The 27,796-nt window shown below is 42.8% G+C and overlaps 1 protein-coding gene across 2 annotated transcripts; it reads left to right on the top strand.

The window, feature by feature from the left end:
* Window positions 1–227: 227 nt before the first annotated feature.
* LOC310710638 (uncharacterized protein C1orf94) lies at window positions 228–18,422 on the top strand. Of its 2 annotated transcripts, none has more exons than XM_083511621.1 (6): window positions 228–624; window positions 6,918–7,591; window positions 8,936–9,105; window positions 15,314–15,388; window positions 17,016–17,200; window positions 17,997–18,422. In XM_083511621.1, exons 1-6 carry the CDS (start codon window positions 347–349, stop codon window positions 18,070–18,072), a joined length of 1,458 nt encoding a protein of 485 aa, XP_083367747.1. In that variant the 5' UTR covers window positions 228–346; the 3' UTR covers window positions 18,073–18,422. The 2 variants fall into 2 exon arrangements, with proteins under 2 accessions (XP_083367747.1, XP_083367748.1); XM_083511622.1 differs by having other exon boundaries at window positions 17,016–17,163.
* Window positions 18,423–27,796: the final 9,374 nt, after the last annotated feature.

Here is a 27,796-nt window from a genome sequence, read left to right on the forward strand (position 1 = left end):
AGCCCCAGCCAGCAAGACTGACAGCAGCATCCCAGATTATATGTTCCAGACATACCACTTTGAGACACTGAGCTCCTTTGAATTCATTTATGTGCCATCTTGCTTCAGCTGCTGCTGGGTCTTTGGGACACAGTATAGCTCCATCCGGTTGTTTTCCTTCATAACAGTTGCTATGCCACAAGGGTTCTACGGTTACTTGGCTACCACAGTTTGTTGCCATCTAGTTCATTCTATGCCACCTTTTTAAAAAATAAAAAATAAAAATAAAACACACAACACAAAGGTGTGTAGGCAGCTCTCCTGTTTTTAATTTTCAATTCCCCTGTTCCTTACTGTACAAGGCAGGATGCTGACTGGTAGGAGCAGCCTTCAGTGTTCAACAGTCAACCCTAAAGGTCCTTTCCCCCTAGGCCCTTTTCCAAGACACATCTGGATCCATCACAACACTCCTCAGGACAGCTTGGACAAAGCCTGCCATGAGATCTGGAAAAGGGTCCAAGGCCTCCCTGAGGAACTCCAACCAAGATCCTCATCACCGCTTCTCCAACTTAGCTGTCATCCTGTCACATCTTCAGAGGCTCTCAGAGAAGATAGCAGTAATAACACCAGCAGCTCCCAAAAAGAGTGAGTGTTTTAAAAAACAAAACACCTCAACACAAAAAAAGGAGAGGAGGAATCTTTCCTAACTCACAAATCGATAGAAGCTCTACCTAGCTAGCTGAAACTAGAGTCTTGGAGAATATATTTCATAGCGGTTAATCTGAAATAATGGGAAAGTGTTTATGTAATTCATTTATTTAATTGTATAATGCCCTAATCAGTCCCTATGGGCTTCACATGCCCCAAGGACAATCTCCTTCCATGCACCCAACTGCAATTTTTGTGGTCAAATACTCTTCAAATTGTTCTCAGTCTAACTTTGAGCCTGGACCTCTTTGAATGCCAGAGAACCATGAATTAATAACAGAGTGGAAAGTAAATATTGAGCATCTGTTGAGTGCCTTGCCATAACCACAGGCACCCTGGACCAGTAACACTTCTTGGCCCAAAATTATGGCTGTAGGAAGGATACCACACATTCTCATATTTTTGGACATCTGCCAAGACCATACAACAGGGGTGGTTAACGTTGGGTCTCCAGAAGTTGTTGGAATACAACTGCCATCTTCCTTGGAGGCCATGTTAGCTGGGGCTGCTGAGATTTGACAGTTGGTCACCACTGCCATGTGGCAACGGCATGTAAGAAGGGCCATAGATCTGTGGTAGAGCATCTGCCTTGAATGCAGAGCATCCCAGATTCAATCCCTGGCATCTCCAGGTCGTTCTGGGAGAGACTCCCTGGCTGGGAAACCCTGGAGAGCCACTGCAAGTCAGCATAGACAACAGTGAACTAAAAGGAGCAGTGGTCCTACTCAGCATAAAACTACTTCCTATGTTCCTATGCATATCGAAAGGTATTCTTAGCTGCTAATCCTCAATTTTAGAACTCTCCTCCAGAGATCTAAAACAGTCAAACCCCAAGAGGATTTCAAAAGTAGGGGCATGGAATTCAGATTGGCTGCACATTTAGACTCAAATATTTTTTAGGGTGAAATCTGACCACACTATGAGAGGGCTTCAATACCATATTAAAAGAGAAGGTGCAGAATAAATAGAATGTCTTTTTCCCCACTGTAAAAATTGTCTCCTTGTGATATATGCCTACATCTGTGATACTGGAAACAACCAGAAGTCCATAGTGCCCATAGTTGCTTGTACATTTATATTTTTTAAATTGAAATACTTCTACGGGAAAGATGAAAGGAAGCATTCAGAAGTTAAAAACAAAAATGAGTTTCAAAGGTGGTGGCTAAAAAGATCTACTTTTCTGAAATGCCAGATTTGGCAAGGGGGTGTTTTACAAAAACCTCCATTGGTGAGGAGATGTCAAGGGGGAAGGTAGAAAAGAGAAAGGGAGAAGGAGGAATTTATATTTATATTTTCATTCTCTAGGAACTGCCAAAGTAGGAAGATTAACTAGGCTGCCATTCAGTTACAAGGAAGATGAGTGCAGAGGTACATACATCTTTTTTGGAGTGTGTGCCTCTAGTTTTAAACTGTGTTCTCAATATCAAAAGTTTGGGGAAATGTTGTACTTCAGTCTCAGTGAGGAAGGGATAACAAGTTGGGGCCAGAAGGGATTCATGATGTTAAATTATGGCATCTCTCAGCCTTAATGTAATGAAAAATAATGTTGACACTGTGATAGAATTCTCCTAATTCTCATCCCTTTGTGGTTACAAAATAACACTAAGCAAAAGAAAATACCCCAGACCAGGAAGGCAAATCTTTGTTGTTTGTTCAAAAGATTCCAGAGCCCTTTCAAATTGGACTTGGAGCATCCTATTTGCATAAGTCAATATGTTAAAATAATTAAAGGCCGTGGATCAAGCAAAAGGGCAGAAGGTATAATCTTGGCCCAAAATGTTGCAGCAGATGACAAATTGAACAGACACCTTCCATCCTTGGCAGGCAAGTGTAGGCAGAGATCTAAACAGGGCAGCGGCAGGATGCAAAGAACAACAACAAAACTGTGCCCTTTAGGAAGACTCTAATGAATCAAAGGTGTTTGTCATGGAGGCTTCTGCTTCCATGGTCAAGAGAATTTAAAATGACAAGATCAAAATTCTCTTCACTTTATTCAGTGAGATTTAATCACATGCCTCAGTAGAAGCTGACCAGAATTCACACACACCACACACACAGTTTGGCTTGTGTCATGCCTAATTTTTTCTCCCTCATCAGAAACAGTCCCCGAAAGGTGATATGAAATTTCTCAAGTTTCTGCAGTTTCAAGACAAGCCCCACTGCCTTGCAGAAGTCACATGAGGAGGGAGAACCAGGCTAGTCTTCTCGGTTGTGTCTCCTTCTGGAGGTGTTCAGGACAAAATGAGGCATTGAGAGATATAGGTGCTAGTAGCAGACAGTGGCGTAGCGTGGGGGGTGCCAGGGCTGCCGACCGCACCGGGCGCAACATCTGGGGGGGGCGCGAGTTCAGAGGGAAGGGACAAGTTCCTTCCTCCGCCGGGCTCCCCGCCGCTACCGCCAGCCTTGCGCCCTAGAGCGCGCGCCCCCCGCCGTCGCTGTGGCTGCGCTCCGCTCACTGCTCGCAGGAGGAGCAGCCGCTGCAGCAGCGCCGACGCCGCCACCGACGCCTGGCCGGGCACGGGCAGCCTCTGCACCCTGCCGCCGCCGCCATCCCCTCGGCCCAGCCACAGGCGGCGGCTGCTTCTGCCTCCATCCTCCTCCGGGCAAGCAGCGTTGTTTGCGCGGCAACTCGCAGGTTAGGGGTTGGGGGGGCGCAAATTACTTGCCTTGCCCCGGGTTAGGGGGCGCAAATTACTTGCGTTGCCCCGGGTGCTGACAACTCACGCTACGCCGCTGGTAGCAGAGAATGGCAGTCCCAAATTGAGTTGATTTATCTAGGCTACTTGGAGCTCACTTTTCAATTTCAAATAAAAATAATAATATCCAGAGTGATAGTGTTAATATCAAATAATTTTAAACAAAAAATATTTTGAAACGTCAAATAATGAAAGCCGCATATACAGTGGTACCTCGGGTTAAGAACTTAATTCATTCTGGAGGTCTGTTCTTAACCTGAAACTGTTCTTAACCTGAGGTACCACTTTAGCTAATGGGGCCTCCCACTGCTGCTGCCCTGCTACCACCGCACAATTTCTGTTCTCATCCTGAAGCAAAGTTCTTAACCCGAGGTATATATATATATTTGTTGTTGTTTATTGGATTTTGATCAGACTTTGATGTTACTAGAGAAGTGAAATTGATATACTATTTTTTTGCAATTTTATCCATTTTGAGTACTGGCTTTCATCAATTTTGTTACTATCTATTAGCTGTATAAGGATTTTAGTCAGGTGTTGACTTGAATAGACAAGTCAGGCAGATGTTGTCCCCATTTTCCAAAAGGGGAGGCAGAAGACCGAAGCAACCACCAACTGGTCAGCTTAATGTCAATACCAGGAAAAGTCTGAGAACAGATAATTAAGCAGTCAATCTGTGAGCACTTAGAGACGGATGCTAGGATCACTAAGACCCAGCATGGCTTCTCAAAAACAAGCCATGCTAGACAAATCTCATTCATTCATTCATTCATTCATTCATTCATTCATTTATTTTGATAGAGTTACAAGCTGTTGACATAGTGTATCTGGGTTTAGCCACCAACTTGGATTGCCTTAAAAGGGGTTTAGACAAATTCATGGAGGAGAGGGCTATCAATGGCTACTACCAGCAATGGAAGCAACAATGCTTCCAAGTGTCAGCTGCTGGAAACTGTGAGGGGGCAAATGCTCTTGTGCTCATGTTTTGCTTGCTGTTTTCCCACAGGCATTTGGTTGGCCATTGCAAGAGCAGGAAGCTGGACTAGATAAGCCACTGGCCTGATCCAGCAGGCTGTTCTTATGTTCTTACAAGCTGCATTATATGTCTCACTGTCTATTTTTATGGCAAAATTATGTAACTTGAGTAATAAACTACATAAAATACATTGTCGTTATGTTATACCACCCCATTCATTTCAATACCAAGGAAACCATGTGAATGGGGAAGGAGGAACACGATCAATTATTTGTTGTTTGCAGACTGAAAGTAACAAGTACACCAAATATCGCTCATATTGACTGGATTGATTCCCGTTCCAGACATGGAACAAATGAACAAACACCAGCAATTTCCACCTTTGTTTCCATTTTCCCCAGTGTTCTCAGACATCCTCACCATGCCCCTGCAATTTGAGCAGCGATTCAACAATTGGTGTCCCTTGGCCAATTCCAGTTTCCTGTGTACTGACATTTACCCCACTATCATCACAACCCAAGAGGCAAAGGAGGAATGGAGACAACTAGTCGTTTTGACAGTCACATCAGACCACCGAGGAGTCTGGTGGGTTAATTTCTCTGGTTAATGATCAGGGGTGTATTTCAGTCTTTTGCATCAATTGCAGGAGATATATACCGAGAAAAGATTACTGAATTAAAAAACAACGACCCAGCAACATTTCAGAGATGCTCTAAAGGAAAGGGAATGGAAGATTGGTTCAATTTATAAAATAATAAAGGCTGCTCTAATTACACAGTGATGCCATAATTAGAGGATAATTAAGTAATATGCAGTTTACAAAGAAATTTGACACAATATTTATATGTATAGATAAGTACATACATAGTGCATGTTTATAACACCAGCTGTTCCATCCTCAGAGCCTGTAACAAAGTAAGTAAAAAACAAACAAACTACATTTATGCTGTTAATGGCAATCGGTAATGAGTGATCAAGCTGGATTGGCAATCCAAACAAAGTTCTTGTTTGTGTTGCCAGATGGTGCAGTTGTACAAACTCTTACTGTGGCTTCTTCCTCGGTTTCTCAGACAGCATAAAAGCAAAGGCTTAATCTTTGTGGCCCTCTTTTGTAGCATGGAAATGCACTCCCTTGCTTTAGTTATTCTTTTGTCTCTTTTCCACAGTGCACCTTCACTTCACTTGCCACATCATTCTTTTCACCCCTGTTTGTTATATTTCCAAATAATATCAGAGCTCTGGAGTAACTAGGGATGTCAGAGAATTCTGACAAAAGCAGCAACAAGAGAAGAAATTGTCAATGTTTGCTTATTCATCCCTTGTCTGGAATGGGAATCAGTCCAGCATATATGATTGGTATTCACTGTTGTTGCTTTCAGTTTGCAAAGGATATGTAATTGATTACATCCTCCCACACTTTGCCTTGTGTTTCCTTTGCATTGAAATGAATGCAATGGAACAATTTAATGAAATGAGACTTATGGTATTTGTGTACTTAATTATGTGATTTTTGTAATTTCACCATAGCAGAAAGTAAGATGATGGATGTAATTTTGGGCAGAAGGCAAACTGCAGCAGCATGGAGACAGGGCTGCATGCAACAAAAACAGGACAGAATGGGAAACAATGTCTTCTTTAATCCCTAATAGTAGTGTGAGTTGAGGGGGTAGCAATATTTCCTACAAATCCGCTGATCCCAACAGAAAATGATGCTTCAACTTTTAGATCCATTGGGCAGCCAGGGTAACAGGCCTGTCTGGATCATAGTCAAAGGCTTTCTCCTACCAACAGTGACTTTGTGTCCGTTTACTAAGGTTAGTTGCAAAGGGGTGGAATGATGAGCAGGAGAGGAGGTCTGCCATCTGGGTTTGGTAAACATTCATTGCAAGTAGTCATAAAGCCCATGGAGGCTTTTCAAGTATTATCAAGGAATAATTGCAGGACCCAAACAGTTCTTCAGGAAAAATGCAGGTGGGAATAGGTGACCAACAAATCAGCCTATTTCCATTGAGTATTAGTTTTTCACACACACTCTCCCCCCCCTTTGCAAATAACTGTCTCAATACCACAATGAGCAGAAATTATCGTGAATGCTCAGTAAAAGGGTGTCTGAAGGGGCCCTTACTTTAGTATTTTAATTGATGTGATTGTGAATAGTCTTGCATTTCTGGACAAGCCTCTTTAGGATCCTATATTGCTGAATGGTGATGTATAAATATAATATGTAGAATATTTTCGTTTGTTTTCTTTTAACATTTTTATACTACCCCCCAATCAAACTTGGTTGAAGGAAGGATTTGTTTTCTATTTAACTACACTGGTAGTTGCCTTTTCTATGATCAAAGGGAGCTGGTCTACCTAGCTCAGTATTGTCCATGCTGACAAAAGCTGACAAAAGCCCATAGCTTTCAAGGTTTCAGGGAGGGGTCTTTCCTAAACCCACATACTGAAGTCAAGGATTTTCATGAAATGCATGTGCTCTATCACTAGGCAACAGCCCTTCCTCTTATCCAATTTGTGCAATCCTACATAAATGGTTCTTTCTCTGTTTCACATAGATCTTTGGAAAACAGCATTTGTAAAGATGAAATATCCATGCTGGTTGAGCAAGAGTATTTGAGCCTTACACAAGAGAATGCAACTGAACTAGAGATGCAAAGATCTGAAGAGGAGAAGGCCACCCCAGCTGCTTCGTGTCAAGCCCCAGCAAACAACCACCTCACAATGCCCTCTGATGGAGACCAGATGTTAGATGAGAGGGATGCAATGGAAAATGTCTACAGAGCACTCACTGGAAACAAAAGGGAAGTGAAACTGAGGTCCATATGTGATGTCCAGCTGTCCACTAAGTCCACTGTCACAGGGATCTTGCTCCCTGCAAAATTAATCTACAAGAATGCCAAAAGTACAGAAAGTGGAAACAGTAATGTGATGGGTTCCAACACTCAGATTGCCAAGCTTTTGGCACAGTTCCCACTCAAACGTGTTGAGGCCACCAAGACTCTGGACACCAAAACGGTGACAGAAGAAACCAAGTTTATCAAGGACCTACTACTGCAGAACAATGTCTTTGGATCTGCAGCCCACAAAGACAATGTAACAAGGCCATCCCCAATAATGGCAGTCATGGAAAGTCAAGGATCTGTGCAAAAGAAACAGCTCCCAGTATTTGCCAAGATCTGCTCAAAAACTGACCCTGAACTAGTTGCTGATGGGCTCTGTCAAAATAATGGTAAGGGTTGTGGGCTAACTAGTGATGATTATTCGAGAATGATGAAGGGAAAGGAACCCAAGGTGTGTTGTGAACATGTGCAGAGAAAAATGCTTTCCCTATCATCATTGTTTTATGAAACTGATTGATAGGAGATTCAGGAAAGACAAGCTCACATATATTTGTCTATGGAATTCTCTGCCAAAAGATGTGGTGATGGCTTTAAAAGGGTATTAGACAAGTGTATGGAGAAAGATCAGTCTATAAATGGTTACAGCTCATGCTGGCTATATAGAGCCTGCATGTTCCAAGGCAGAATGCTACTGAATATTAGTTGTCCTGCCAGTGGGCTTCCAAAAGCATCTGATTGGTCACTGTAGGAAACAAGATGCTAGACTAGATGAGCCATAGTTCTGATTCAGTGGGACCCTTCTTATGTTATTATGTAGCATTCTGGTTAAAACAGATGAGTCAGTTGAAATAACTCCTGCTACCTGCTCCTCCTGTTATCCTTTGGCATCCCAGGAGTTCCCGTTTATTTTGCAGTCAAAGCCTATATGAAATAGGTGCCCATCCTTGCTCACTCATCAGTTTTACAGGTGGGTCACTTCTAGTGAGGGGGGTTGTCAGCTCTGGGCTGTGGGCAGGAAAGGCAGAGCCAGGCTTGTATAACACCTTGGGGTCAGGGATTAGGGTTGATAGAGGATCCTCATCAATTACCTTCTTTTATTGTTCCTTTTATTGTTCCTTTGGTTCAGAGCAACTGCACTAACTCATTGGCAAAGCACAAGTTTTGTATGCAAAAGGTCCTGAGTTCAATCTCTGGCATCTCCAAGGATGGCTGAGAAAGACCCCCTGGAGAACCACTAGCAGTCAGAGAACACAGTAGTGAACTTGGTAGAGCAGTGTTCTGACTACTACTACTACTGTTATTGTTGTTCTTCTTCTTATTTATTACAACAACAGTGGCCCTCTCTTTCAGCTGCAAAAATGCTCTGTTTCATAGAGGTCTACTATCTATTTTAGAAAGTTGTTTGCTCACTATACATTTGGACACTTCTTAAGCTACCATAATCAAATTTTGCATTGATGGCTCCTGAGATCAAAGAACAGGTTTTTGTTCAGGATACAACTGGTTTTGTACAGGATACAACCTAATGCCATTGGGATCAAGATAGCGGACTCAACCTTTCAACCCTGCACTGATTTGAAGCATTGATTTCAAAACTGTGCTAATTGCTTTGGTTTCCTAGAATTCCTGACCAATGCCAGATATGAGGCAAATATACATATAATTAAAATGTTAAGAGTTCTGTCAAACAGCCCCCATTGATGGTGCCTAACTCTGTTTTGTATTTTCCACAGCAACCTCTACAGCCATTGATAAGAACAACCTTAAATACAGTGGGAATGTTTTCACCCCACGATTCCCGACGAACTCAACGGCCACCTCATTAAAACAGCCAATGTGGCTTAGCCTTAACTACCCTCCACCTCCTGTTTTCCCAAACCACTCCAGCTTCCCACAGTATCAGGTAATGAATGACACGAACCCTTATGAATGGGGTGTGGAAAGAGCTCCAAAACTGAATGAGGCTGGCAGTGAGGAGGAAAGAAAGAGCTATGAGGTTGCATAACTCAGATTTAGAAACACCGACAGGCAACCAAGCCTGAAGTGTCAAGATTCAGACCAAGACCAAATCTGGAAGGGTGGCAATAAATTGAAATTAAGAGGGTTTCTAGACAGTTTGGAAGCCCAGAAAACCTAACTATGGATTCCTTCAATGAAGAATCCAGACTGAAGGCTTGTGCAACAAACGTTTGAGTCATAAGGCAGGCCATGGCCTGGGATTGGCTCATCCATGCTCATCTGATTTTCATGACCAGATGAATTCTAGTTTGTGGTATCTCCTTCCCAGATGCTGATGCTGCCATCAGTTGCCTGGTGCAAGAAGATAGGTCCCTCCCTCAAGAAATTTACAGTATAAAATTTGACACACAAGAGACAACAGGGAGGGAAGGGGAGCCAGTGGTTAACAGGGAAATAATATTTGATTTCATCACATATTTAGTTTGGAGCCCAACTCTGTGTTCTTTCTGGAAGCATGAGAAGACCAAGCAGGTATAGGGTGGAGGGCATGCACACCCACCCTGCCTCCAGTGTCCCCATCTGTGCCAGGTGTGCCTGCTCCAACGCGATGCTGAGTGGGAGGGTCTGAAGGAGGGTTCTATGCACGCTCAGTTGGACATGTTTAGAAACCTTCCCACAATCAGGAACTTTATTAAGGTTCCCACCTGGGTGGAGGTTTTATAGTGAATTCAGTGGAAATAATGCAATTCCAAAACCCTTCAGACCAGAGTTTATGTGCCCTCAGCCCCTGCGTGCTTTTTGCCATCACAATTTCTAGGGTTTTGGTTATCAGCTTATTTAGATTTAGGCCACATCCACACCATACACCTTAAGCAGCCAAGGCTTCCCCCAAATAACACTGGGAGCTGTAGCTCATTAAGGGTGCAGAAAGTTGTCAGGAGACCCCTGTCCCTTTTCCCAGAGCTACCATTTCCCAAGTGGCTTAGCAGTTAATCCCTCTTCTCAGGGAACTCTGGGAATTGTAGCTCTGTGAGGGTAATAGGGGACCCTTAACAACTCTTAGCACCCTTAACAAATTACAGCTTCCCGTTTGGGGAAACCCATGACTGTTTAAACTGGTGTCATGGTGCTGTAAATGTATGGTGTGAATTTGGCTTTAGTTGCAGACATAGTTGCATCAAGGCATGGGAATTTGGGGAGTTGTGCCCAAGACATTGTGGGGAATTGTGGGACATTATGGGCATTTTTAGAGCAATGTGAAGTACAAGAGGTAGCATCTAGGGGTGGATGGATCTGCCAGTTTCAGTTTCTCTCATTTTCCCAATCTTAAGTTCAGTTCATCATATTTCTACATCAGTTTGCAATGTAAAAAAGAAAAGAAAGAAATCTTAATGAATATTCATTGGCATTTTAGTGCTCATTTCTCATATACACATGCTACTCTGCAATGCAAGCAATTTCAGTAGTATAATTTATTTTTAATGTAATTTTCACTAATATATGCATATTTATGCATACTCCTCGCTAAAACATGTGTTTTTGTGCCCATTTTTTGGTTGGTGAACTGTATTACAAAATTCAAGAGAAGTTCAAACTGAAGTGAAGGACAGCAGTTTTGCAGGAAGCGCGAACTAGGTAGGTTCGCATTAAAATGCAAACCAAATTTCTCCCTCATCTTTAGTAGCACCACATAGGCATTCTGGGAGGCTGTGTGAAGCATAAGAGGCAGTAAGTCAGAGAGGGCAGGAGTCTCAGTGGCACAGGGAACACTGAAGCAGTTTGTGATATCCACGTGTTCAAGTTTTCAGGATGCTGGAGAGGACCTGAAAATCATGAAGATGCCCATTCATGGTATATGTTGATAGGGGAACGGATTCAGAGGAGCCACTAGTAATAACAGAGGACCTTGGAGACATACCTTGTGTGAAAAAGCAGAAATAATTGGGTATGTCTTTTGCTACAATTGGAGGAAGGTGTGGTCTAGACATGGAAGGATTCCTGAATGCTCTCAGAGTTTTTCCAGTGAACACACAATCCTGTTGAGACCCTTGTTTCACTGTAGAATGGGGAGATGCATTGAGCTCTTGACAGGGGGTACCCAAGTGTCTCCTCTAGCACTGTCGAACCGGTTCTGCACCTTCACGTATCAGAGCACTAAGGATGATGAAACAGGCTGGACGACTGAGTGCAAGTAGCAAAAGATGCACTGGGAAGCTGACCCAACATGAGTTAAACAGCACAATCATGTTTATCACATGGTATTGAGGGCAGGGAAGATGGGTCACTTCTCTGCTTTCATCACATCCTCAAGTAGCCATCCCGTAGAGCTTTTCTGTATTGTCCAGGGCCTATAAACATCATCTCCAGTGAATAGAGTTTTAGACCAATTGGAAGCCTATTGTGTGTTATTTGAAAGGCACTTTGAGGGTTCTGTCTCTCATCTCTGTAGCAATATTGGCCTCACATTTACAGCATTGAGACGTCCAGGGCAACACCCGCTGTAACATCATGGTTTCAATACCCTTCAATACCTGTCTCATCAAGGTAGCTCAGAGGATACCGTGGGCAATGGTATCAAAAGCCATTGAGAGATTAAGTAATAATAACAGCACCACACACACATCCTTTTGATAAAATTCATCCATCAGCATGACCAAGGCTGATTCAGCCACAGAACCAGGCCAGAACCCAGATTGTGTAAAGTTTATCTGTTTTATCCAGGTGTGTTTGCAATTGTCCTAACATGGTCCTCCTGATCACCTTCCCCAAATGAGGTATTTGACACTGGGTGGTAGTTTTCAGAAATCAATGGATCCAGTGCATGGCTAGCACACTCTTGCACCATGGAGTAGTTCTGGGCATCTTGAAAGAGGTGGTGATTCAACTTCCAAAAATTCCCATCCTTGTCTTGTTGACCATCTCTGGCACCAGAGGCTAATGTGACTTCAGTGGTGAACCATGCCTTTTATCAGCTTTGGTTGGTAAGACAACTACAGCTGTTTCTACATGGGGATAGCCTGCTTGATCACTGTTGATTTGGCACTGTAACCTCCAGGTTAGAATGGTGCAATGTGTTGTATACAAGGCGGCCCCTGCGGTTGGCCCTGTAGCTGCAGCTAGTGCAAAAAGTAGCGGCCCAACTTCTCACTGGGGCTGACTATCACCATCATATCAGGCTGTTGCTAAAAGAATTACACTAGCTGCAAATTAGCTACCAGGCTAAGTTCAAGGTGTTAGTACTAGTGTACAAGGCCCTATACAACTTGGCACCAGGACACCTAATGACCAAATTACCCCTTATATACCCAATCAACCACTGTGCTCTATGGTAGAAGACCTCCTGCAGATACCATCTCATCAGGAGATCCTTATGTTCAGTGTAGGGGTCAGGGTTTAGCATGGTAGCACCTCTACATCTGTAAATGTTTTTATGGTTGATGTTTTTAAATTATGGAAAATAAATAGGAAAGAAAGAAAGAAAGAAAGAAAGAGGAGATGTACAGGTTTGATTCCCGATCCAGTGGGGAATGTATGTGCCCTGGATTGGAGTGTCTATAGAAGGGAAGATAGAATTCCTTATAAATAACATGATACCATGGTGCTGGAGGAGACTCTTGAGAGTCCCATGGACTGCAAGAAGATCAAACCTATCCATTCTGAAGGAAATCAGCCCTGAGTGCTCACTGGAAGGACAGATCCTGAAGCTGAGGCTCCAATACTTTGGCCACCTCATGAGAAGAGAAGACTCCCCAGAAAAGACCCTGATGTTGGGAAAGATAGAGGGTCCAAGGAGAAGGGGACAACAGAGGACGAGATGGTTGGACAGTGTTCTTGAAGCTACTAACATGAGTTTGACCAAACTGCGGGAGGCAGTGGAAGACAGGAGTGCCTGGCATGCTCTGGTCCATGGGGTCATGAAGAGTCGGACACAACTAAATGTCTAAACAACAACATCATGACAGTAACTTGTGTGATGGCACAATGCAACATGGACCTTCCCCCGCTATCTTTAAAGCTCCTGTTGTTCCCTCTAGGCAAGGAGAAAATGGACAGGAGAATGCCATGTCTATTCTCCCTCTCAATTTAGCACTGCAGAAAATACAGGGCAGGGATCCAAGCTGCAGCAACCTGGGGAGCCCCAGCAATTACTGCAATGACAATAATAATGATTCCTATTATCTCATGTCTACATAATGATTTCCCAATGTGTCTACTGATGATCCCTCCCAAATTAAAAGTCAACATGACTTGAGAAATATAAATCACTGCCATGTTTATTTAATTTTCTATACATAGCACAGAAAGACGCAGCAGAGGTTGATCCGTTAAGGCTAATGGGGCACGGCCCAACCCACCTCAGACTGCCCTCTCTCAGCTTCCTCCAACTTAGACCCAGTGTTGCCCTTGGAGAACTCAGCAGGGAAGAGGATGGGGACAAAATTAGAAATAGTGGACTTTGCCTATCATTGGTTCTGACTCCATCTGCTATTGTCCTCTCTGCCTACTGTGCTACCAGTCCCAATGGGCAACAGCCACAGCTGGTGGGGGAAAGGATAGCAGCAGTAGCCATAATAATAGGTAAAATCCTTAATTCCTTCCATTTATTAATTAAAGCTTTGGTTTAATCAGAGGGGGAAATTTATCTTGGATAATTGGAAGTTAAGGGCACATTGCTCACCTTTGGGGGCTATTGTGGTTTTGGTGTGTTACTGTTGTACGGAATGGGGAAGAAAAGATGTCCTTTCCATCTAGCAGGTAGTGAAGCTTCTTGAATATGATATCTATGCATTCCATTGTGAACTAACCTGACTCACACCTGCCAGACTCGTGTGGATTGGGAATGTACAGATCACTTCTCTGAATTTTGTGATACAGGCTGCAATCCTAACCCAACTAACCTGGGAGTAAGCCCCACTGAATTGAGTAGGCCTTACTTCTGAGTAGACATGGTTAGGATTGCACTGAATATTTTTAGCTCAAAAGAAATACCAAAAATTTCCCCACAATGCATATTTTAGGTTAAAATACACTTTAAAATGTCTATGTTAAGATAGAATATGCAGCTAAATAAGTTTGTAATATGACCTATTTAAATTGTCATGTTGATTTGGGGGTGGGGGGCGGAATCACCGCTTAATGCAAAAACAGGACAGAATGGATTTATGAATAAATAGGTGCAAAATTGACACAGACTAAAAACAGACTGATCTGCCCATCCTTACTATTAAGGTAGTACCTTCTGCAATCCTATACATGCTTACCTAGAACTGTTAATTTTAGTTTCTCTAGTTTCTTCTTTTCCCGGTCGGAAGCTCAGTTTTCCATATTTCCACATCAGTTTAAGATTTTTTAAAAAATGCATCCTCATGAGAATTCGTCAGCATTTCAGTGTGAATCTCTCCTAATATACACATCTGTATGCATTTTTGCCTGATATACACATTTTTTGCAGCACAATGCCCCCTAATAAAATGAAATTCTGTATGCTATTTTTACTAATTTTACTGGACATTTTACTCCAGTTATATGCATTTTGGGGCACATGACTTAACTGGGGAACATGGTAAAATTCGGAAAAGTGGAAATGTCAAACGATGGCTATGTTCAGTTCTTGTGTGGTTTTGAAAAGCTCAAATTAGGTTAGTTTGTCTTTAAATGCAAACATAATTAAATTTCTCCATGATCCCTACTTAGGAGTAAGGACCATTAAACATAGTGAAGCTTACTTTTGAGTAAATATGTATAGATTTGCACTATGAGGCAGGGATGAGGGAACAAGGATTCCAGTTGACATTGGAATAGACCAACCTTTACCAGTTGTGATTCCTGCATTGCAGAGGGTTGGACTAGATAACCCAATTCTATAATTCTACGATTCTGTGATTCTATTATTCCCTCAGTTTCTTAAAAAACGACCTGTCTTAGAGTCTGGCAAGATGCAGATTTATTCAAATTTGTATGAGTAGCAAATTAAAAAACAAAAAATTGCCCACTCATATAAGATATGACAGTGAGGTCCTCAAATCAGCATGTGATATCGGAACACAGATCACCACTGGAGTGAGATCCAAAATTAATTGGTTAATCATAATCATAAGAATAATAGGTTGAGGCCTACAACGGTCACTTCCTGCCTTGTGTATTTTTAACAGAGTTTGTATCAGCAAAGAGCACGGATCCCATACCAGCAGACGCTACATCCTCAGTTGGGATGCTATTCTAGACAGGTATGGCATAAGTACTCTAGCATGAGTCAGTATAGAGGCTGTTGATTTGCTGGGCATGGGGAGGAAGAATATGGTTTCAGCTTTCAGTGGCTTTAAGCAAGTCCATCTCTTGCAGCCTTTTGGTGCTTCCAGAATGTCACCATATTGGGGTGGGATTCAATCACATAACAGCAAAATTGGGTTGCGCAGTTATACTTGGTTGGGAGGTCTTGTGCAACAAAACTGCTTCCCCAAATGGTTAGACTTTTTGCAATAAGGAAAGTGATGGGGATATGCCGTGGAAAGTGTGGGGTTATTATGCTTTGGCATAACGTCATCTGGCCTTGGTTAGTCCAAGTTTCACTGCTACCTTGGAGCTAGTTGGCTGTCAAGGGCGGAAAGATTGACCTAAGTCCCATATTTTTTCTCTGGAATTGTCACATGGAGTTAATGGTTTAATCCCCCTTCCAAAATACTACATTGATATGGGCTTAAGCAGGCCATTTCTCTTCCTCCTCCTCCATTTTCCTCTGCCCACCTCAGTGACATGGCTGGGAATCCAATTCTGGGCTCCTCCTGCTGTGAATTCTCTCTAAAGTAGACCTAGGGTGGTGCTGTGGGTTAAACCACATAGCCTAGGACTTGCCGATCAGAAGGTTGGCGATTCAAATCCCTGCGACAGGGTGAGCTCCCGTTGCTCGCTCCCTGCTCCTGCCAACCTAGCAGTTCGAAAGCACGTCAAAGTGCAAGTAGATAAATAGGTACCGCTCCAGCGGGAAGGTAAATGGCGTTTCTGTGCGCTGCTCTGGTTCGCCAGAAGCGGCTTAGTCATGCTGGCCACATGACCCAGAAGCTGTATGCCTGCTCCCTCAGTCTATAAAGCGAGATGACTGCCACAACCCCAGAGTTGGTCACGACTGGACCTAATGGTCAGGGGTCCCTTTACCTATACCTAGGCAATATTAACAAGGGGAGGAGATCAAGTATGGCCACCTTGGGAAGATGATTTTTTTATCAAGAAGAGAGACTGAGTTGTACATAGTTTGCAGAATATTTTGCTGGAGTAGTGCAAAACGCAGGGGCTCAAGATGTTTGGCAAGTTTAGAATCCATATGGATTTTCTAGGTAAGTTGAGAGGCAGAGGATGATGAGGGAGAGAAGGGAGCTTTCTCAAACTCAGCTTTTAAAGTGGGAAGATCAAGGCCAAGTGAGACAATCAAGAGGCTGCATAAATATACCTTGTGTGACAGAAACCCAAGAGGCAGCAGCCCCATGAACACCTGGCCCATCTTGCTGCTTCTGCCACTGTCGGAGAAGTGGCAGTGGCTTCTGGTGAGATCTCTCAGGCGGGGAACCAAGACATGCCACCCCTTTATGTAGTGGCTGTTGCCTCGGATATGCCCCCCTCCATAAATAATGCTGATATCCTGGTGATTCCAGCCCCATTTTGAACAGGTATAACAATTTAAGACATTGGGTTGTAGCCAAGTAAATTATACTCAGAGTAGACCCATTGAAATCAATGGCCTAAGTCAGTCATGCCCATTAATGCTGGTGGGTCTACTCAAGCCACTGTGAACTCTAAAAAAATTCCGCTTTCCCCAAAGCATCATCCCTTTCCATTCCTCTTTCCCTCCTGATTCTTTAGGTCACTCCTTACAATCCGCAGCAAATCTTCCGCTCACCTTACACACCTGTGCTCAGCTACATCCCACTGGTTCAGCCAGGTTACTCTTATCAGCAGAGGAACCCGACCAAGCCATCCAGCAGCGTACGTGATCCCCCAGCAATGGCAGGTGATGGTCCACAGTATCCATTTTCTCCTTCCTATGGGTGAGTCTGTGCTTTGTAGTGGCCGTGCATAAGTGCAGAATAGTCAAAGGTGGAAATCAATTTGCATGTTTAGGGATAGTTTCCTTTCTCTCCATTTTAGGATTCACTTTCTTCTTCCTCATCTTCCTCTTCGTCTTCCTCTTCCTCTTCCTCTTTGGGGGTCAGGGGTGCGTTTAGGATGAATTATGAAGATACATGTTGGGAAAACCCTGAAATGGGGAGAAGAGGATGGCATAAAGTAATTCATGCCAATTTTGGAAGGAGGATTTTGATGACAGACGGGCTTCTTCCTTTCTTAAACACATTTTGGGGAATAGTGATGGGGGCTTAAAATGGACAGAAAGGGTTTTTGTTTTTTTACATTTCCACACTTTTTGGTAACTTTTAAAGCGTAATGTGGCACTCTCCAGATATTGTTGGACTACAACTCCCATCATCCATGGACCCTGACTGTTGGCTATGCTGGTGGGAGTTGGGGTGTCAAGCAACATCTGGAGGGCACCGTGTGGCTCCCTGGCTCCATTGCCACCTTGGGAAAGTATGCTGGAGAAGGAAAGGAGGGCAGTGGCCATCACTGCAAGATTGGGTGGGAAAATCTATACCAATGGCATATCTGCATTCCCTAGAATTGCTGAAGAAACAGAACCCTATCTGTATCTTTAGAATCCCCATAGGTGATGATCTCAGGATCCAGACATGTTGATGAATTGGAAGAAGGGGCAGCATACAATAGATAAAATAAAATAGTGGTAGTTATTGAGGGAGGCTGAGCTCAATCTGTTTATTTTACTCTCAGGTTCACATCTACTACTGCTGGACCTGTAAGGACCAATCCTTACTTCTCTTCCAATGGAGGTGGCAACAGTTTTTAGATCTGCCAGCACTGTTTTTAGGGTGAGGGGTTTTTTTTGAGATAGGAACATTTTGGGAGCAGTATGAAATCCTTAGGGTTTTTCATTTCTGTTTGAACATTTTGGAACAAAGTTAAAATAATTTGATTCCAAACCACAAACAGTGTAGATTCATGGCAAATAGGCTTGCAAGTTCATCTGAAAAAAACAGAATTTTGTTTAGCAGAAATGGATGAAACACTCAGGTACTTTTAAGAAACTTGTTTTTTATTTTTTGAAATGAAAGAGAGAGGCATAATAATAATAAAAAGTTTATTGAAACTATTTAAAGTTGAATTTTGCTGTAATAAAGATGGCTGATGAAGAAAGGATCCCATTGTGTTTTTGTTTTTGTTTTAAATAGAAGTGATATCTTTTAGCCAATGTTCAGAGTGAGATTAACTGTTTGACTGCTGACCTGAGTTTATGGGTTATCATTTGCAGCAGAGCTAGGGAATTTGCAGGCCCTCTCATATTGGTGGGTTACAAGTCCCATCATCTCTGACCATTGGCCATTCTGACTGGGGCTGATGGGAGTTGGAGTCTAAACAACATCTGGAGGCCTGCAGGGTTCCCCATTCCAGATTTAGGGTAAATCCTGAAATGGAAAGAAAGGGAATTTGTGCCATTTCAGGTCTTTTGATGACATTATCTTAAAACACTTTTAAAGGAAAGATGCAACAATGGAGGTAGGAGGGCTTCTTCCCTTTCTCCCCTTTTTGTAACTTTTAAAAGTTGTGCATAGTGGGCAGACATGTCTTTGACACCCAATCCTCACCTTCAAAGAAAAAAAATGAGGGCTGAGAAAAAAACAGTTTTGGGGGGTTTTTTAATGCTTGTTTACCGGGGAGGGGGGAGGGAATGATCCCCTAATTCTTTGTTTTGTCTTTGGCATGGCACTCTGTGTTTCTGTCAGCACTGGAACATACAGCAGCTCTTTAGTTGCTGAGCTGATAAATATCAGGCTGAAAGTCAATCTGTGGGTGACCATCTCATGCCAAACAAGGGAACTTCAGAGTAATATCTGCTAACTTTAATTAATCTTAGTTTCTTTTTTTCCAGTTTTTAATTTAATTTGCCACACTGCCACACCAGTTTGATTTTTTTTAAGTCCTCACAAAAAATTGTCTGCATTTTTTTTTATTTGCCCGTTTTTATTGACCATTATCCATTACATCAGTAAACCCCGGGACAGTTTCCAACATAGAAGCAACCCAATTAAAATGACTTTTAAATGGAACAACCAATAAAAATTGAAACATTGCTGTAGCAGTTCAATGACCAATAACAATGGCAGCTCTCGCTGGTTAACCATCAGTGCCTGGGAGAATGGAAATTATTTTTTTTTGGTAGTGGAAATCGGTTAAGGTCTCTGCTGTCATTCTCTCCAAGAGAAAGGAATTCAAAAGCTGGGGAGCCACGTCTGAGAAGGCCCTATCCTGTGTCACCACTCAGCAGGCAAAACCCAGTGGAGGGATAACGAGAAGACCATCCCCCCAACACAAACACCAAACACAGTGCCTGGAAGGGTTGATATAGGAAAAGATTTTGAAAAATTGTGGGGTGTGCATTTTAGTAACTGTACACAATTTGCAAAGCGATTTCCCCTAATATACTGCATCTTTTTATGTTATTTTCACTAGTATTGTACTTTTATGCACACTTTAACATAATGCATGTGTTTTTGTTTACATTTGGCTTGACTGGAGAGCTGCATCACAAAATTTGGAAAAGTGTGGATTTTGAGGCATTATTTTGAGTGGTTGGAGCAACACCAGTCAGATGAGCAGGGTACAAATAATAAAATTACTATTATTATTATAAATGAATGCAGTATTCCCTATGTCCAGGGCCAGCCCACCCGTGAGGCAAGGTGAGGTGAAGGTCTCAGGCAGCAGGATCCATGGGGGTAGCAAATCCTGATGTAGACCTTTAACCCCCAGCCCCAAGATATAAATCTTCACTCACCTCTTCTTCCCTGGCAGAGAGGGCAGCACCATTTTGTGGTTTGCCTCAGATGCCAAAATGTATTGGGCCGGCCCTGCCCATGTCCAAATGCACCTTGGTCTTGCTGCCTATAAGTCACTGTTGCGGACAGATGTCCAGGGAACACGGTGGAACCAGGGGCTGATGTTTCCATAATGTGTGCTGGTGTGGAGGTTGTGAAGGAGATGATGACTGGGTTTTGCTTCAAAATACTGGGGGAACTTTTCACAACTACCCATTATTCTCCGGGATTCCTAACACAATTTAAGTAATGAGATAAAGCAATCATCAAGTCAAATTACATCCTTCCTCCACCTCGGCTTCTCCTTTAGCAAAGGGCTGATGACAAACTAGGAATCTGATTTGTTATTGAATTACTTTTACCACATAGGAGTTCATTAAGTTAGAGCGTCCAATAAAAACTCTCATCTATCAAACGGCAGGACAGACTGAAAACCACTTAGCAGAGCCGTGTTCATTTCCACATTTCCTTCTGTGGTCACATGGCTCGCTTTCTGGCCCACAGTCACGAGAACTTAGGGTGCATCGAACCTGCAAAGCTGTGTAAGCTTGGGACTCTGGCAGGATCCTATTACACCGCTGCATCCTTTAGGACAGGTGTCTATAGTAGCCAGGACTGACTTGAGAGTCTGTCTGGGACAGGATGCCACCCAGGGCCCTGTCACAGGCAGAAGGTATGTAAGGAGAAGATCCCTGCTGGATCAGGCCCATGCTCTATCTAGACCAGCGTCCTGTTTAAAATAAAAGGGGAAAAAATGCAATTTCAGACTGCATAAAAATGCTATTTTAGAGGGAATGTGAAAATGGATGAATTTTAAAGACACCACCAGTAATAGTTGGGAACCTACTTTCTAGCTACCACCTTATTATTTTTGAATCTCATTTACCACTGCAGATTGCTTGTTTAAACAGTCAAGATTCAGGAGCTCTTATCTCAAGGAGCCGTAAGAGTGGGATAAGGAGAGCATTTGTTCAAAGCTGCAGCTTTCAAACGCTCTATTGCCTCTCTGTGCCTACTTATTTGCTGAGCAACCACCGAGCCTCCAATCACACTGTTTAGCATTCTGGGGTATCGCCTGTTCACCCAGGCTCAGACTGCGCTGTAAGGAACATAGGAATCTTAACTAATACCAAGGCAGACCATTGGTCCATTTAGCTCAGTAGTGTCCATACTAGCTTGCAGCAGCTCTCCAGGATTTTAGGCAGGAGTCACTTCTCCTTAGATTTTCTGAGGATTGACTTTGCACACAAATCATGTGCTCTATTGCTGGGCCACAGCCCTTCCCTATTACCATCTCACATTATAACATGGACCAGCAGTGTGGTGGTACCCTTCAGATAATGTTGGACTCCAACTCTCATCAGTCCCAGACAGCATGGTTAATGGCCCAGCAGTATGTGGAAGGTACCACATCAGTTTCATCCCCCAACATTTACTGAGCGTGCACCCAATTGTAGCACAGTTGCACATTGCAACAAAGGATACTAGGTGCCATGGGCATAAACGGTCATTCAGGAGGGCTTGCCTGCCAATTCAGAGATGGAGGAGAAATTCAATTTAGCTTGTGTTGAAAAGTGAAGCTTGCAGACTTAACATATAGAATAAGAGATCAAGAAGGACATACGTTTAGAGAAGACTGGAAAACGTTTATTGAATATATGGGAAATAACTGTGCGCAGCTGAAAACGTTGGCAGCATTAAGATAAATTCAACAGTGTAAATAAATTTTGATGGATGTAATAATGAAATATTGAATGGTATAGTTTTTGTAAAATATGCAGGGATTTATGATATGCAAAATGAACCACGGAAAGAGAAGAATGGAAGTCGTTGATATCTTAATGATGTAAAAATTAGTGCTTTAAATGGTAGAATAGAAAAGTTAATAAAAATTATATATAAATGAAAGGCAAACCTTCACACTTTGAAATTTTGCACTTTCCAAAACAATATATGAACTGGAGCACAGCCATCTTTTGAAATTCACACTGCCCTAAATTTTGTAATGCACTTCTCCAGTCAAGTCTTGTGTACAAAAACATATATACTAGCATAATATATGCTGGTGAAATGCATATAGTAGTGAAAAGAAGATACACAAATGCATTCTATATGGGGAAATTGTTTTGCAAAAACATGAGACAAAATGTGTGTATTAGGAGAAACGTCCACTAAAATGCTGACAAGTAAAAAAATAAAGAATACAAACTGATGCGGAGAACTGAATTTAAGATTGGAAAAATGAAAAACTAGGAGAAACTGGAACAGATTTGCCCATCCCTACCCATCTTCTCATTGAGGCATGGCAGATAAGCTTCAGAAGAACCCTATTCCAGACTACATTTGGTGGCCATCACGTGGGGTAGATGCACCTGAGTTGATGTAAGCAACTACAATCTTGGGTTGAGGTATTTTGGCTTGGCTGGTGCTAACCCACTGTGTCTTCTAGCAAGGACAGGTGAACCTGGATCAAAATGAGAAGTTTGGAGGAAAGAGGCATGGTGAGGTCAGAAGCCAATGATGGCAGTTGGGTCAAGTCGGGGTTCACGAATGGAGGAGATAGGGCGGATGCATACCAGAGAACCAGAGAAGAGACTCACAGGGCCTAGAAGAGAAGCAGGAACAAATGAGAACAGGAAAGAGGGATAAGAAATGAGATCTGATCAGCATCGCATCCACAGCCTGTCCACACACATTTCCACACGCTTGGAGTACCTTGCTAGTCTTGTAACTAAGGCGAAGCTCATTTGTTTGTGTGTTGATAAATCAGAAACCAAGTTTCATGCCTTTAATTCTTTCTGACTCTTAGCAGTACTTTGCAGATTAACCTCTTAACACTCGATCATGCTATGATAGACACAGGTAATAAGCATATTGTACTGTTAACAGGCCTCAGGGACTGAAACCTCGTAGATGCTGAGGAGGTATTTATCAATCTCTGTGCGTAATTACTCTTCTTAGAAAGGGGAGGGGAAGAAAGGGGGCTGTCAATGGAATTGAATGGCTAAATCCATCTTTGTGACTGAAGCATAAGAGAAAAGCTGTCATGAGGGAATGGCAATGGTTAGAGGAGAGTAAAAGATGCTCAGGAATAGCATCCGACACCTTGATATGAAAATCTAATTCCATATGCATAGTCACTTTTTTATGAACATGCCTGCAAGTTAATCTTCCTGGGATGCTTATGCAAAGAGGCTGATCAGAAATTAAGTGTCTCCTTGAATTGGTGCTCAACCCTCACCTCACGGTTCAGATTGTGCCTCCTGGGAGACTGAGGCATCCAGCACAGATGAGCAAATGGCAAATCTGCTGTGATTTTCAGCAGATTGCATTCAGAACAGGAAGTCAAACTGGCATTTGCTTAACTTTGGCTCAAGTTGGTGCTGCTGACTTCAGATCTAGTTTAAACCATACCCCATCATCATCATCATCATCATCATCATTATTATTATTATTTATTACAGTGGTGCCTCACAAGACGAAAAGAATCCGTTCTGTGATTCTCTTCGTCTAGTGGTTTTTTTGTCTTGCGAAGCAAGCCCATTGAAGGATTAGCGGATTAGCGCTATTAGCGCTTTTAGAGGCTTTTAGTGGCTTATCTGCTGATCGGATCAGCTGATAAGTGGCTTAGCGCTATTAGCGCTATTAGCGGCTTATCTGTTGATCGGATCAGCTGATAAACGGCTTAGCGCTATTAGCGCTATTAGTGGCTTTTAGCTGCTTTTAGCGGCTTATCTGCTGATCAGATCAGCTGATAAGCGGCTTAGCAGCTTAGAAAAGGGGGGGGGGACCCCAGCAGGAACTCGCAAGACATTGTCGTCTTGCGAAGCAAGCCCATAGGAGATTCGTTTTGCGAAGGACCTCCAAAACGGAAAACTCTTTCGTCTAGCGAGTTTTCCGTCTTGCGAGGCATTCGTCTTGCGGGGCACCACTGTATTAACTTATATCTCACCCCTCTTCCTGAAGGAGCTCAGGGAAACACATAGGCATTAAAAACATTTTTAAAGCATTCCATAAACAGTTTGAAACATGATTTCAGGGTTTCCAGGAGCATTATTCTTCAGTCCTCAAAGATCTGGATAAACAGGGATGTTTTTAGATTCCTCCTGAAAGTCAATAATGAGAGAGAGAAGTTGCACCTTACTAGGATTCAGCAAGTGGGGAATTGTTGCTGAAAAGACTCTGTCATGGGTCAATGCCAAGTAGACTGCTCTAGGGTGGCACTAGCAGGGTCCCAACTGCTGACTGAAGGGTCCAAAATGGTTAGTAGTCATGAAGGTGCTGTTTTAGGTAGTTTGGTCCTGGGCCATTTACGGCTTTATATTCCAGTACTAATACATTGACTTGGGTGCTTGCTTTCTGTCAGCCAGTGCAGTGGTTTCAAAGCCAGTGACACATGGGCTTCTGACTTTGACCACAAGCTACAATTTCAATTTCTCTGAGCTTTCCAGTCTTAAGTAGCAGTTCGTGATTTAAAAAAAATAAAAATAAAAATCAACTTTTAGTATGAATTGCTCATAATAGGCACATTTTTGTACACACATTCTTGCAAAGCAAATTTCCCTATCAGAATGTGTTTTTGCATGTAATTTTCCTGTGAATTTCAAAGGATGGCTGTGTTTCAATTCACATATTGCTTTGCAAAGTGCAAATTTGGAACATTCACCTTTTCATGCAAACTAAGTTGAATTTTGCCCCTATTACTAATTCATTCTCATTCTCTCTCTCACCCCCACCCCTACCCACCCACCCCCACAGAGAGAGTGAGAGAGAGCGCCCACAAATAACTTAAGTGCCGTGTGGGCTACTTGAAAACACTGTGGACCAGAAACATGTGTGTTCTTACATCTTGCAGTCCCAGGCACACCTCTGTTTGGAGGTGAAGAAGAAGCAAAGTGCATCTAGAAGAAATTATTTGTGTGAGATCTTATTGAGGAGGGCGGAAAGTTTGCATATTACTCTCCCCCCCCCCGCCGCCTGTGTTGATTAGGAACGGTTGCCATTCAGTCTCCATCTCTCCATCAGCACCTTCCAGCTATCCATCAATGTCACACACAGATAGGAGTCCAAATGCAATCATTCTGACCCATCAGCTTTCTCCTAGTCTGGAAGAGATGAACGACAATGATTTGCTGTCAAGGTCTTCACAATCTCTGTGACTGGAGAGAGGAGGCATGGACTGATAAGCTCTGGGAGGCTGGGGTGTGTGTGTGTGTGCTTCTGACCACTAGGGGCCTTTATATATTTGCTTGCTGTTGGCAACTTCAACGAATCTTTTGTAACAAGTAAAGAAGGATGGAAGGAGACAGGGACAGGCTGCAGACTAGAAGGGGGGAGCTCTGCAAAGCACACAGCTGGGTGGGTGGGAATGAAAAGCCTTGCTTAAGGATATACGTTTTCCAACCACCTCTGCTTTCAGCAATCATATCCCAATTGTGAGGCAGCTACCTTAAGTATTTATATCATGTTACATTTCTCTTAAAATGGACTTTGAACACTTATATTTCCTTTAGACTCTTGGAAGGCTTGCTAACTTCTTCTTTTTTACTGGCCCTGCTCCTGTGTCTCACCACCAGCCTGATCCAAAGGACAAATAATATGAAGGAGTTGAGCAGGTAAAGCCCCTTGACTACTGCATATCTGGCTGCTGTGAAGAAGCACAGGATTTGGGTTGGTACCCAAACCTCAAAAGACAATTGGCAACTTTTCCTGTCAGAGAGTGGGTGGGCAATGTGGGACTGGGATGTTTTGGAAAACTTTTTAAAAATAATTTTTATAATAACTTTTAAAAAATTATTATTATTGTTATTGTTTTTATTTAACCAACATAGGAAAAAAGAAAGACACTGTAATACATTAATAAACAGAAGGAAAAGCTAAAAACACAATCTAGATCACCAAACAGATTTCTGGAAAGGGTATCTGTATATTGAGGCAGTTCCCAATAAACAATAATGGTTGGAGCACATGTCTACCCTGCGTTTAGATGGGTGGTGGGCGTTGCATCCTAGGAGTAGAAATGCCACCATTAATGTTTTGAGGTAGATTTTGTTCTTGCTTCATGCTTGGGCATCGCTCTGACACAAGCACAAAAACAGGCAGCTTTCACTGAATGGTTATATGAATGGTTCTGTTTGTGCTGGAACCTCTATATGTCTGTTGTTTTCTTCCCCACCCCCTTCTGCTCTTAGACTGTTACCATGGCATGCATTTCTCTTGAGAGGTTCTCAGTCCAAGGTGCGTACATCAGATTGTGAAGTGATATAAATCTGCTTGCCTTCATTTTGGTCCTTCTAAAAGCCTTCTTCTAGTCACCATTTTCAAATATTCATTTTCAAAAAGCCTGGAACAGGTTTGCGAAGTGAATGGTGGGGTTGGGTGGGGATGTCCTGGCCTGCTCCCTTGCCTTTAGCAGCGGCAGGAGACCATTGCCTCAGAAGGGCGAGGAACATTCTCAGGGATGACTCACACCCTGGCCAGCACCTTTTTAATCTCCTGCCCTCGGGCAGCAGATATAGAAGCATGATAAGCTGCACTAACAGATTAAAGTACAGTTTCTACCCGTGGGCCGTGAGACTACTGAATGGAAGACAGCAACATTGCAGCTGACGTTTGGGGTTGGTGGTCGTACGACAGCACACAGAGTGTAACAAGGACTGAGAGATGGGGGGGGAGGGAGGGCTCATTTAATCTCCTTGTAAACAAGTGGTACAGTGACAATAAAGTATTTCTATTCTATTTCTATTAGCAGGAAACACCAGGCACAGCTTTATGGAGTTGAGCAGAGCAGCATTACAGATCAAGCCACTGTTAATGTCATAGGAACAGAAGCCTGCAGCAGCATTGGCTATCCAAGGAGGCTTACCATATCAGTGCAATTGCAATGTGCAAAACCATGGCTACTGTAGATTAAATGGGTTTCAAACTCATCTAACCACCCAGTTCCTAACAAGCAGGGAACTGCTGATCTGTTATGAAGTGGCTAGCAATGAGCAGGGTGTGTGGCAAGTAGAGTGGTACCTCGTTTTAAGAACAGTCCAGTTTAAGAACGATTTGGTTTACAAACTCCGCAAAACCGGAAATAGTGTCCCAGTTTGAGAACTTTACCTCGGTCGAAAAAGTGAATCCGAACGGTGGAAGGGCACTGGCGGCAGGAGGCCTCATTAGGGAAAGTGCGACCTCGGTTTAAGAATGGTTTTGGTTTAAGAACGGACTTCCCGAATGGATTAAGTTCGTAAACCGAGGTACCACTGTATAAAAGTTAAAAAATAATGTTGGATTACTGAAATACAGCTATGCCAAGAAACCCAGAAAACTCTGGCCAGCTCAATTATACTTCAGAAGTATAATTCAGCCTCTGGAATGCTCATTGTCTTATTTTCCATGCTTCTCCCAGAACCTCTCTTCCTCCAATCCTTCAAGTTTTATAACCAGCCAAATATTTCTGCAATTGCATTACTATCACTCGTCTTGTTCTCCATCCCCCAGACAGACTCCAATATCAGCTTAGGCAATCAATTCTGTTCAGATAGAGGACTGTTCATTTTTTACTCATAAATGTTTAAACAAAAGCCTAAATTATTAATTGGGGAAATTTTCCCCCCTGTTCTTTTTCACATTGTCTCGGCGGATGCAATTGGAGAGTCTGGAAAGAGAGGGATCTATAGAGATGAAGTGGTGGTAGTACTTTATGGTTTC

Source organism: Podarcis liolepis (genome assembly GCF_965112155.1).
Source record: "Podarcis liolepis genome assembly, chromosome: 7".
NCBI lineage: Eukaryota > Metazoa > Chordata > Lepidosauria > Squamata > Lacertidae > Podarcis > Podarcis liolepis.

Excerpts from the sequence above, each read along its gene's own strand:
- LOC310710638 (XM_083511621.1), top strand. The coding sequence starts at position 347 with ATGCTGACTGGTAGGAGCAGCCTTCAGTGTTCAACAGTCAACCCTAAA. Across the intron at positions 625-6,917 it reads ACCAGCAGCTCCCAAAAAGA|ATCTTTGGAAAACAGCATTT; the intron begins GTGAGTGTTTTA and ends TGTTTCACATAG. Across the intron at positions 9,106-15,313 it reads CCAGCTTCCCACAGTATCAG|AGTTTGTATCAGCAAAGAGC; the intron begins GTAATGAATGAC and ends TATTTTTAACAG.